The following is a 12,135-nucleotide window of genomic DNA, read 5'->3' on the forward strand; positions in this document are numbered from 1 at the left end:
CGGCGCGGGCTCCCGCTTCTCGTAGCCATAATCGGGGTGGCAGGATCGCTCCCAGTCCCTGCCGCCCCCTTCAAGCTCAGTCCCCCTCGGCTGGCGGCCGCCCCCTGAAGCTCCCCAGAGGTCCCCCGCCGCCCCCTTGTTTCCAAATCTAGCCCCATTTAAGAGGACGGCAGGAGCACTCCCTGCCGTCCCCTTCCCCCTTGCCGGCTGGGCTGCAACTGGCTTCTAGGAAGCCTTTCGCGCGCCTGCACAAAAGGCTTCCTAGAAGCCAGTTGCAGCCCAGCCGGCAAGGGGGAAGGGGATGGCAGGGAGTTCTCCTGCCGTCCTCTTAAATGGGGCTAGATTTGGAAACAAGGGAGCGGCGGGGAACCTCTGGGGAGCTTCAGGGGGCGGCCGCCAGCCGAGGGGGACTGAGCTTGAAGGGGGCGGCAGGGACTGGGAGCGATCCTGCCGCCCCGATTATGGCTACGAGAAGCGGGAGCCCGCGCCGAGGGAGATTGAAGCGGGCGGCACCCTGCCGCCCGATTACTACAAGGAATACAGTACAGTACAGTGCCTTACTTTCATGGAAAGGGTGAGTAAAGCCCCCTCCCTTTTAAAGTGGAACCCCCCACCCCAGTTCCGTTCGGATGTTGAAAAATTCGTAAGCGTGCGGCACTTTTTTCCGTTCGTAAGTCGAAAATTTCGGATGTCGAGTAGTTCGTAAGTCGAGGGACCACTGTAGCTCACTTTGGCCAACTGGTGATGGATCTCTTCACAACACCGTATAATGCGCAAGTTCCCCATTTCTTCTCCGGTTCCCCTGCCAGAGTGATAACAGTGTGTTCACCTGTTCCGCTTGTTGTTCTCTGAGGAGTATGTCTTTAATGGGCTATTGTAGGCTGAAAATATTCTCCTAGATGGATCATTAGCTCACTGAGGTATAAAGTGGGACTTTAAGGAAATAACTCCTACAGTTCTCATAGGTAATAAGGATTACAAATGGAACCTACGGATATTTATTTAGAATGCTTTCTAGCCATATTCCAAGAGGTTCATGCAGGTTACCTTTTGAGAATTGTCTAATAGAATACTTTCAGCCTTGACACAAGCAATTTCCCATGGTCTTTAAGTAGCTGAGAGAACATGGCTGAAGTCGTTTAACTAGAGGTGCTACACACAACCTAGGGCCTCAGTACATACAAAAAAGGGCTCTATGTAAAGCTCTTCCGTCCTAACTCTCAAGTTTCAAGATTTCTAAGCAATCTTGATACTCACTTCCTCCCTCCTACAGAGGACTGTGAAATAAGGATTTGAATGCAGCAGTGCTTTTGAATGGAGCCAAGATGAGGCTGTTGCCAATAAAAATTATGCTCCCCCACCCCCCAATGGATTGGATCACTAGGCACCAAATAACAGACAAGGAGCACTAATGCTCTTTGTGGGCCACTTATGTTACTGTAGCAGTATCCAGGCCACAAAAAATGCTTCAGGGTGTTGGGGCTTTATAACATAACAGTGGCTCACGGCTTAGGTTGGTGTTACTATGTAGAAATTATAAACCTGCTGCTGTATTACTGGCATACACACTTGGATTGTAGCAAAATACCAATTGTGATTGCCATCCATAGAACTCTGTTACTGTGAAAGCCTACATATACTGATTCTTATTTCATTATCTGTTGACGATTGATAAAATTTCTCCATCACTTTGTTCATTCACTTTGGTCCTACAAAAGATACTTGATGCTGTAGCCTGCAGTGTTTTTATCAGATATTCTTCACAGTTATTGCAAGTTAACCAGCTGCTGTATACTGACCAGTGGATCTATGAACACTTGGTACAGAAGAGCCTTGCTGGATTGGACCAAAGGTCCACTTGCTTCCCATATTGGCCAACCGAATGCTTATGGAAAGCCTATAAGCAGGGCTGAAACTCAATCTTGCTGTTACTCCCCAGCAGCTAATATTCAGTGACAACACTGTCTCCTGAATCTAGAGATTCTACATAGCCATAATGATCCTAATTTTTTTCTAAACTTTTAAGTCTTCTAAACTATAACTGCACTGTGGCAGCAAATTTTGTAAATCAAGTATGTTGTTTTTTTAAAATGCACATTAGCTGACCGTGAGTTTTAGTATTGAAGAAGAAAAACCTTTCTCTATCCACTTTCTTGGCTCCATGTGTCACTTTATAAAAGTGTATATATGTGATACCCGTTCCCCCCCCCATCCCTGATGGTTTAGTCCTTTTTTTTTTTTTTTTAAAGTGCTCCAACCCCCTTACAATTCTGGATGCCATTTTCTACTCCTTTTCTAGCTCTGCAATATTTGAAACAAGGCAACCAGAACCGTAGGCATTATGAGACTGGAATTTTTGCTTTCAGTCCTTTTCCCCTTAGAATCTCTACCATGGAACTTGCCTGTTGCATAACGTGTTGATTTATTTTATTGAGCTATCAGTATACTAGATATATTCTATTGCTCAATATATTAGATGCTACGAATTAAGTCAGTTGTATTTGTGAAGCTAGAAAAAGGTTTTTTGCCCCAGTGTGCATAATTCTACATTTTACATTAAATAAAACTCAGAACACAGTGGGGCTATGCACACAACTGCACGGGTGGGCTAGCAGGGTTCAACCTACCTTCCCCCAGATGATTGTGTGCAGCTCCTGTGATGCGCAAGCTGCACACCCAGCACTACCAGGAGCAGCATGGGTAAATGGAGGCCAGGACTAGTTATTCTGGCCTCGGAGTATCCCACAGTGCACCGTGCACTGGGCAATTCCTCTAGGGGACGAGTGCACTAGGTGCCCATCTCTGTGTCAGCACGAGCTGCAAGCAGCTCATGCCGACATCATTCTGGCAGCCAAGTTTAGGGTGCATATGCACCCTTAACTTCTGCTAAGAGCTGGGCTTTGGTGCTGGGTTTGGAATCCATGCAGATCCCGGCACTGCAGCATCACTGGGTTCCACACAGATCCCAGTGGTGCTCATGGGCAGCCAAGCTTATGCCTGTCAAAGCTATAAGAATTTCTGTGTGGCAGCATGAACACAGATTCTGCTGATCTGATTTCCATTGGTGGAGTAATAGTAGAAGCTGCTATAACTTATATCCAGGGCTTCCTGATCTTTTGTGAGTCGGGCAAAATGTGGTGCTCCATGCAGTCTGGGGTTCGCCTGCTAGAATATGTTGAATTGAATACAATAAAAACAAAATGCAAAACTGATCTCTAAAATAAGCTTTGGCCCAGGATACTCTGAAAAAACTTGCCTACTTTCCAGTTTTTGATATTATGGATGGCTCTAATATCAGGGTTGATAACAATCAATTTTTTAAAAAAGAAAATTGATCTTAAGAATAATCCATAAAGAACCTAGTCGGATATCATCATGAACATGTTAACAGCAGTATATGGGGCTGAGAGAGAACAGACCTGATCAGTCTTATTCTGCAGATGGTATACATGTGTCCCGTGTGCTTACACACCCTTGCCCCCCTCCAAGTGCAAAGACAAAGAAGGTCAATGAATGAATAGAGGATTTGGGGGGATGGAGTAGATCTGAGTGAGGAGGAATCTGGATATAAATGCACAGGATGGAGAGGGGAATAGAAAGTGAAACCAAAAGTGAACAGAACATATTCATACATTCAGCCCTGAGGAAACATTTTCTGAGTGTATGCTCCATTGTAGAATGGAAACGCCTATCATGGCAGCAGAACATAAGAGACCCAATTTGGGAATATTTTAAAGAAGTTGCTGTATCTGTGGGTAAGAAAAGCATGCATGCAAAATGCAAACAGTGCAACAAATATGTAAGGTCTGGTTGCCCAAATGAAACAGTATTATGAGAAGTGTGTACCTACTTTCTAAAAATAAAACCTCTATCTATCTCTAAACATGTATTAAGGTTCTGTTGAACAAGAATGTATAGAACCTTCCTGACAAGTAACTTATCTTGTGATTTAAATAATTAAAATAGAGTCCTTCTGTGAAGCAATTTAAATCATGTTTCAAATCTGTTTGATTTAAATCATATCAGTATAAACTGTGCTGAGAAACAACTGATTGTTTCAGGGCACCATAGAGTAACAATTGTAATATGCAAATTATGTGAAAGTGAATCTTGGTGGGGAGAGAAAAAAGAAAGAGGAAGGTTTTAGGGTTCTGTGTTGAGACCGTCACCTCTATAGGAAGACCAATATTACCAATTGCAAAGCGAGCTGTCCCTTAATGTCTGCTGAATCCATTAAGCATTTTAAGTTTCATTATATTCTAAGAAGTACTTTCTCCATAGTCTGGGTTAACCTGAATGACTTTTCCTAAGATCTGTATAAGATGAACTTCCTTAATACAGAGTCTCTTGATTTAAAAAAAATCAATATTCAAGATTAATGTGGTCCTACACACCTGCATCTTAAAAGGGTTGCTACTTCGTATTCTTGGGCTTTAAAAAAAAAGATTCCAATGTCTGCCCTCACAGAAGAAGCAGGTATGGCTTGTTCCCACTCTTTTCACCCCACCCTGGCTACCTCTCTCTCTCCCTCACTCCCACTGTGGCATTAATCTCAGGTGCGTGGGTTGGTCATCCAACTAGTTCACCAACCCAGCAAAACACCAGTACCTGCAGCTTGCATAAATGGCAGCAATGTAATCCAATAGATGCAAGAGACAAATTCTATTGAGTAGAGTCAAATAGTCCCAACACATTTTAATCATATGCTCTTCCATCAGGGACCAAACAATATTTGCTTTAAAAAAAACAACAAAAACTGGCGTCCAAAGGAAGCCTTCAATAAGAATGGCTCACATGAACTGTTTTGCCTCCTCTCATGAGCTTTTATTTTGCTCCATTACATAAAAGCAGCCAAGGAGTACATGCATCTGCAGTACCCTTCAAGTGTGGATGCTGCCCTACAGTTACTTACCGGGTTGTCCTGCTATAGATACTCAGTTTGGTTTGGTGATCCATATGCACTTGACACTTTTTTGGCAGAGTTAAGATCAAAATAAGGGGCAGATTTCTTTTTTGGGAAGATTTGGTGGTTATTGATTGTCTGATTACTACAACATTCTATCTTGTCCTTTCTCCAAGGAGCTTAGTATAAGGTGCACCCACCCTTTTGTAAGTGTGTGTGTTGAAATCCTGTATGTGTCTTGAGCTGAGTGTTTTTTAAGTTAACATGGTAGTACGTTTCATAAGTTGTATTCTTTTGTTACTAAAGTATACTCAATTTATACATAATTCATACTCTGTGACAGGCAAGATGCTAATTCAGGACCACTTGGATGGATACATAATTTTTCAGTATTAGAAATGAGTTTATATTTAAGCTGTTTTTGTTCTATATGTGTTCTAAACAGGATCTTTTGGACCCTGCTCGATGGAGGATGCTAATCCAGCAATTTAGATATGATAACTACAGGCTGCATCAGCTGGGGAACAATTCTGTCTTCACTATAACACTCCAGGCTGGACTTTCAGCTATAAAAACACCGTATCCTTAATGCACAATCATGAGGTGCTATAGTTTTGAAAAGGTTTGCCTTGCAGTTTTTTGGTAGGCTGTTTCCTGTGCTTTTGTGTTGAAAATAACTGGATTGAAAATGATACAAACTTGGGCTCTGAAAGTGCTTTTCATATTAGTCTGAAGGTCCTCTGTGACAGCTTAACCCTGTCTAATGTGTATTATTTATATATTTATCATATTTTATACCACCTGATATATACATTTCTAGGTGGTATACACATTTTAATAAAAATCAGATTAAAATACATAAAACACAATAAAACAAACTATTATAAAATTTTCTAATTAAAAGCTTGTGAGAACAGGAGAGTCTTGAGGATCTTCCTGAAAACAAACAGCGAAGGAGATGCTCATATTTCAGGGAGCATATTCCAAAGCCCTGGGGTAGCCACAGAGAAAGCCTGGTCCTGAGTCGCCACCAGACAAGCTGGTGGCAACCGTAACAGAACCTCCCCATAAGATCGTAAAAGGTGGGAGGGTTCATGACAAAGGAGATGCTCTCTTAAATATCTTGGACCCAAGCCATTAAGAGCTTTATAGATAATGACCAGCACTTTGTATTTCACCCGGAAACATATCAGCAGCCTATGCAGTTCAGTGTTGTGGTCTCTTCGTGTTGTCCCAGAGACCAATCTGGCTGCTGCATTCTGTATCAATTGTAGTTTCCGGACTACATACAAAGGCAACCCCACGTAGAGCGCATTACAGTAGTCAAGTCTTGAGGTTATCAGCATATGTACCACTGTTTTAAATGTTTAGCTTCTATAGCTATTGTCCTTTAACTTGCTTTTAAATAGACAATGTTATAAAGAGGATGGCAGTTCAAAAAACCCTGACTGCCCTGTGTGTAGCAAATCGCTAAATAAGCTGGCTCAGCCTCTGCCAATGGCACACTGTGCCAACTCCCGTCTAGTCTGCAAGATTTCAGGAGATGTGATGAATGAAAATAATCCTCCCATGATGCTTCCAAATGGATATGTGTATGGATACAATGTAAGTGTGCTATAAAGATTCCATCCTAAGTCTTGGTCTGCTACTCTCAGTAACTTCTTAAAATGTTACTGAAATGTGTTTGAAAACAAACTTGGTCTATATATTCCATTTTAAGGAAGTCAGTTCATTCCAAAGCAGTTAGCTACATGAGGTTTTCGGATGGAAGGCAACTATATTGTTACAGAGCAAGAGCTGATTACTGTTTTGTCTGTTAAGGTATATTTGCTTGTATGCATTCATTTGCTGTATATGTGCAGATCGCACTCCTTTCTCCACTGGAATGTATGGAGGGGGATGTGTGAAGAGAAACTCACTCCCCTCCCCCAAGTTTTACTCTGCTGTTGATTGCAAGATGAAAGCATCTGTGGTACTTGATGTGTCTTTTGAAAAAGACATCATTCAGAAGCCTAAAGACAAATTACCGAGGTGGTGGGGGGAGAATGGACCCTTTCTATATTCTGGGCTGGATCTGGACTTAACTTGTGACTAAACACCATTAAAATCAGTGACACACACTAGTCATGACTAAATCCCATTAATTTCAATGGGATTTAGTCTTGATAAACTAGATCTTGCCCTAGATCTTAATGGGCAAGATCCACACTAAGTCCCACTGAAATGAATGAATTTGCCTGATTTCAGCTGTACTACTCAGTGTGTTTAGAATTATTCTAATGTATGGTAGTTGATGAAGACTACTACTTCATTAGGTAATCAAATCTTAGTCAAATTAACAACCTGCAATCTTCTGGTTCTGTTACAATTTTGCTTCAGCAGCTCTTAAATAAGGAAGTAGGCTCAAACTGGCTCCTTGGTTGCTGCCATCAAAATATTTCAAGGATTTAAGATGACATATCTAAAAATTAGTAGTTAGGGCAAAACTCCTATTAAAATGGTCTTATATTAAATATATTGGTAATAGGATAACAAAGACTGGACTTTCCTTGACTAGAGTATTTGGCATAAAGTGTGTGTATGCAAGAGTGTTTGTCAGTGCAGTTCTTGGCTTAATGGCCTATGACAGGGATTCTCAATGTTGGGTCCCCAGATGTTATTGGACTTCATCTCCCGTAATCCCAACCTCAGGCCCCTGGGGCTGGGGATTATGGGAGTTGGAGTCAAATAACATCTGGGGACCCAAAGTTGAGAATCCCTGACATATGAAATCCTTTTCCAGCTTTTAATGTTCTCCAGTTAAGATTAAGTTTACATAAGTTGAATAATGGATAAATACTATAAGTATTTCTGACTACCTTGATTTCTTTTCCCCTCCAGTCTTTGCTTTCTGTTCGTCAAGATGACAAAGTTATTTGCCCAAGAACCAAAGAGGTCTTCAACTTCTCACAAGCTGAGAAGGTCTACATTATGTAAATCCCTTGTGTACACATCGAAGTGCCACTGGAATTTGACGCAAGATATCCTGGCATGCCCTATAGCAAGAGATCTTGAGTGGCCAAGAGAGCTGCCATGGGGTGGGGGAGGGAGGGGGTCAGACTGGTTGGTGGCATTTTTTCTTGCGACCAAAGATCAATGAGCAACAAATATACACGCTTAAAATGAGAAAGTGTGACTAAGTTTGTACTTTCAAGGGAACAAATTTTGAATGTTTGGATTTTGTAACAATAATTGGATTTTCCCCAAATACTCATCCAGCAAAAGAAGCTTACTCAGAAATGGACTGTTTCATTTTGGAGAAAGTTACAGTGGATCTCAAAGGGCCTCTTCATACTTCAAGGCCTGTTTTCAGCATCTGCACTGGATGCCCATATGTGGAACACTGTTATTTGAAGGGGCCAAATATGCAAGTCTGTGGCACATGCATGAGGGAGTTGTGGCTAGTCATAACTCTGAATGTATGTCCACCCTCTGATCTGAAGTGTGCATGCGTGCACACACGTCCCTTCCCTTTAAATGTGGTGTCACAAGGAGATGCACAAGCTGGAAACATGCCCGCATGTTAAAAGTGTGAAGCTCCCTCAGTGTGCTTCCGTTCACTGTGTTAAGATTGGCTAAGATCCATTTGTTACGTATCCTTTTACCCTTTGCCTTCTAAATGATCCTATGGCCCATTGTAGTTCTCTTCATGAAACGGATGCTAACAACATTGACACAAAGCTGATTTCACTAGAAGAATTAGTAGTTCCTTTGAGATGAAATACAAGGGTTTATTCTCTCCATTCTTTTAAGCATATTAGAAAGGTTGCATAAATACAGAGAACGGAGAACATTACAGGCACAATGCACTGCTTGTGTGTCTTGTCCTTTCTCCAGTTTACCATAGTGTTAAAGTCCTTTGTTTATTAGTTAACTACATGCATAGGATTCAATATCAAACCATTAGTGCTACTGCCTTATTTCTTGCTTTGAGAATGTACTCACATGAAAATCAGCTGGTAACCTTAAGTGTTGGGGCAAGTTTTGAATGCCTTGCAGGATAATATGTAACTTTAGGGTATTCATTACAGAAGAGATTAGTTTGATTTTAACAGCTACAACTCACATCCTTATCACTCTCCAACTCCCCCCCTCCTCCATTGTAGTTTAAACAAAACCATATGGTAGAAGTTTGTATTTAGCATTTATTTTTGCATGTTGATGTTGATTAGCTAATAAAGACTGTAAACATAAGCCTTGCTCATAACCATTGTGTCTGTTCCTTAAAACTGTGGGCTTGACAGTGCTTTTTATGAACAGTCTTTAAAATGGTCACGACACTGGTATTCTAGTAATGACTGTTAATGAGCAGTCACTCTTTATTCAGCAACTCTTCAGTATTTCCTGGAAATGTATCTGATTGTTGGATGATATGGAAGAGAATGCCTTTATAACAGTGAACATCCTTTGTAAGTGAACAGTAGTTGGGCACATGCAGTAATTATCTGTTCTAAACATTAATAGCACAACTTCTAAAGTTCAAAAGGTCAAGAGTTGGATTGATGACATTTTTGTGAGCACAGAATTCATTACAGAAACAATGTTTCTCATAACTGAGGAGCATAAGCTTCAAGAATGTGGGCAGCTTTGATTTGGTGTTCTATCCTAGATGAGCATTGATGGAAAACAGTAGAACATGGAAAAGATGCACAGTGAAACTCTTGGTTTATTTTTCAGAAATAGTGCACTCTCCTTCTGTAAGTGTTCTGTGCACAGTTTAGTTATATGATTGCTATTTGGAAATTGAATACGTGACTTAGCATGTATCTCTGCTCTGTAACCATACTTGCCGAACACCTCTATTTGAGGGCTCTGCTCTGTAATCATGAACAGAGTTTTTCTGTTCATGAAAGTCTTCAAACTTTCAGGCATCCAAAATAAAACCAATAGTGTGTAAGCCTGGCACAGGGTCCTGCCCGCCCCCAAGAACGGCTTGCTGAGAAATGGCCAAGGCAGTACAACTGGTGTCCCACTCAAAGCCAATGACTTCACTTACAATTCTGGACCCTGCAATTCAGCACTTGGGGCTCAGCAGTCTAGTGATTTCAGCTTATTAAAAGGAAAAAGGTTCTAGCGAAAGGATCTTCTGGAGCAGTGACTTGGAAACTCATGTCACCAAATCCCTACAATGGCAATGGGCCTCTCTTCCATTTGACTGAACAGGAGGTATGTGCTGAGTGACCACACCAAGAACAGATCAGACCACTAACTGGGTGAAGACAACACTCCTTGTAGGGTTGGTTTAAGCAGCCAAACTCTTCTGCTCAATCACCCTCCACTCACTCAAGTGATGGGTTTTGATAGCGATCTGGACTCCCAGGTGCCTGTTCAGATGAAGGCCAGGACAAAATGGTTCTGTTGTCCTCAATCTGCATACTCTGTTCAAGTTCATGAACTTGATTGCATTCCAAAGTGCTTGAATAGATTGTTGCTTGTATGTTAACATTTCCTTTTTGTCTGTGAGTTTTCGATGCATATGAACTGAAATGGCCAGGCTTGGCAAAACCTTCAAAAGCTTTGCTTTTACACACAGGAACCACAGAGTCAGATTTGTGTACATCACTAGACTTCTCTCACTTGACTACTGTACTTCTCATGTCTGATAAATGATTTCCACCCTTCTTCAAATCTGGTTTGTATGAAATAGGAACATAGGAAGCTGCCATATATGGAGTCAGACCATAGATCCATCTCGCTCAGTATTGTCTGGCAGTGGCTTCTCTAAGGTTGCAGGCAGGTATCTCTTTCAGCTCTATCTAGATGCTCTTCCCAAGGTGGCTGCATCCCCTAAGGAAAATATCTTACAGTGCTCACACTCCGAGTCTCCCTTTCATATGCAACCTGCTTAGCTAAGGGGACAATGCTTGCTAGCACAAGACCAGCTCTTTTCCTATACCCTTCTCTAAAATGCAAATAACACTTTTATAGATACACAAGAGGATTTGTATTCTGCCTTTGCAATATATGTGTGAACAGAAAATGGAGAATAGTATTTCAAGACTAGGAAAGGTTAGCCAGCACAATTCAGTTAGATTAGCACACTCCTTAGCCTACTTGAAGGACCACTGGAGAATACTTAAGAGCTTAAAAAGGCAGGAAGTGGCTATTTCTGCAGATTTTTTAAAAATTAAAATCAAGTTGGGTAGCTACCTTTTCATGGATATTTTTGAAGCTTGTTTTGTGGTATCTTGACAGCGTGGCTCTAGCACTAAAGGAAAGTGTGGGAAGGGATAGACTTGCGTTTTGGGTAGTATACAAATATGTTAAATAAATAAAAAATAGATCTCTAAAGTGCCTGCTGTTGTAATAGTCGAATATGCTGAGCAGAAAAAACAACTTACAACACTACAGCATGGGCTCATTTAATGAAATGGGTGTCAACTTGTGTCTATCCAGCTCACGCAAAATTACTTGTTGCACTCCACTGGCAAAGGCTGCACAGGTGTCTCCTGCCTTGTGGGAGGGCTCTAAAATGAGTTTAGACAAATTCATAAAGGATAGCTCTATGCACGGGTGTTAGGCATCATAACTACATGGGACCCGCACGTCGTGCGATAGTATACTTCCGATCCGAATATCGATTGCAAGGAACGGATTATTGCCTTAACGCCCAGATTGTGGACTTAACGAAGGTATGTGGCTGGCTGGAGCCTGGGGGAAAGCAGGAGGCTGAAGACGGCTCTAGTCCGGCTCTTCCAGGATGTATTCCGTTTTAGGCCCTGCCTTCACCTACGACTCCTTAAGTACCCAGTAAAGAAGCGATACGGTGCTGGGGTATCAGACAGCGGGCTCGTTCCTTCTTTACCTTCCCGAACTCGCGCGAAAGAGAGCCGCCGCCTGATCACACTACTCGGACTCCCACTGCGCCGACGGTGGGGCGTAATGACGCTAAGGAGCAACTGACGCAAAGGCGCGACAACAACTCTCAAGCCAGGCGCCCAGACCGGGTTGCTTCCTCGGTGACGCGAACGCATACCGTGTCACGTGAGTGGTAGGCGGAAGTAGTGACGTCAGTACGAGGTTCTCATAGTTCGATAGAGAAAGGAAAAGACTAGAGTAACATGTCATTTGTCCGGAGATGACACTTTCTGGAACCTTTGGATACTCTCTTGTTTCTCTCTCCCGGGCTAGAAGCGAGAGCTGCCCATAGAAAACAAGAGAAACTCAAGGTTATAGTTTTCTTGTGATGGGGC

At 42.1% G+C, this 12,135-nt stretch overlaps 1 protein-coding gene across 5 annotated transcripts in view; it reads left to right on the top strand.

Annotated features, from left to right (window-relative positions):
* Window positions 1–9,136, top strand: part of MAEA (macrophage erythroblast attacher, E3 ubiquitin ligase) — a 55,622-nt gene extending 46,486 nt beyond the window's left edge. For all 5 annotated transcript variants that reach the window (XM_053304916.1, XM_053304921.1, XM_053304917.1 and 2 more), the window contains 3 exons: window positions 5,349–5,482; window positions 6,313–6,508; window positions 7,784–9,136. In XM_053304916.1, coding sequence (XP_053160891.1) covers window positions 5,349–5,482; window positions 6,313–6,508; window positions 7,784–7,879 — 426 coding nt within the window. In that variant the 3' untranslated portion in view covers window positions 7,880–9,136. The remainder of the gene's footprint in view (window positions 1–5,348; window positions 5,483–6,312; window positions 6,509–7,783) is intronic.
* The last annotated feature ends 2,999 nt before the right edge of the window (window positions 9,137–12,135 follow it).

This window comes from Hemicordylus capensis, chromosome 3 (assembly GCF_027244095.1).
Source record: "Hemicordylus capensis ecotype Gifberg chromosome 3, rHemCap1.1.pri, whole genome shotgun sequence".
Classification (NCBI taxonomy): domain Eukaryota; kingdom Metazoa; phylum Chordata; class Lepidosauria; order Squamata; family Cordylidae; genus Hemicordylus; species Hemicordylus capensis.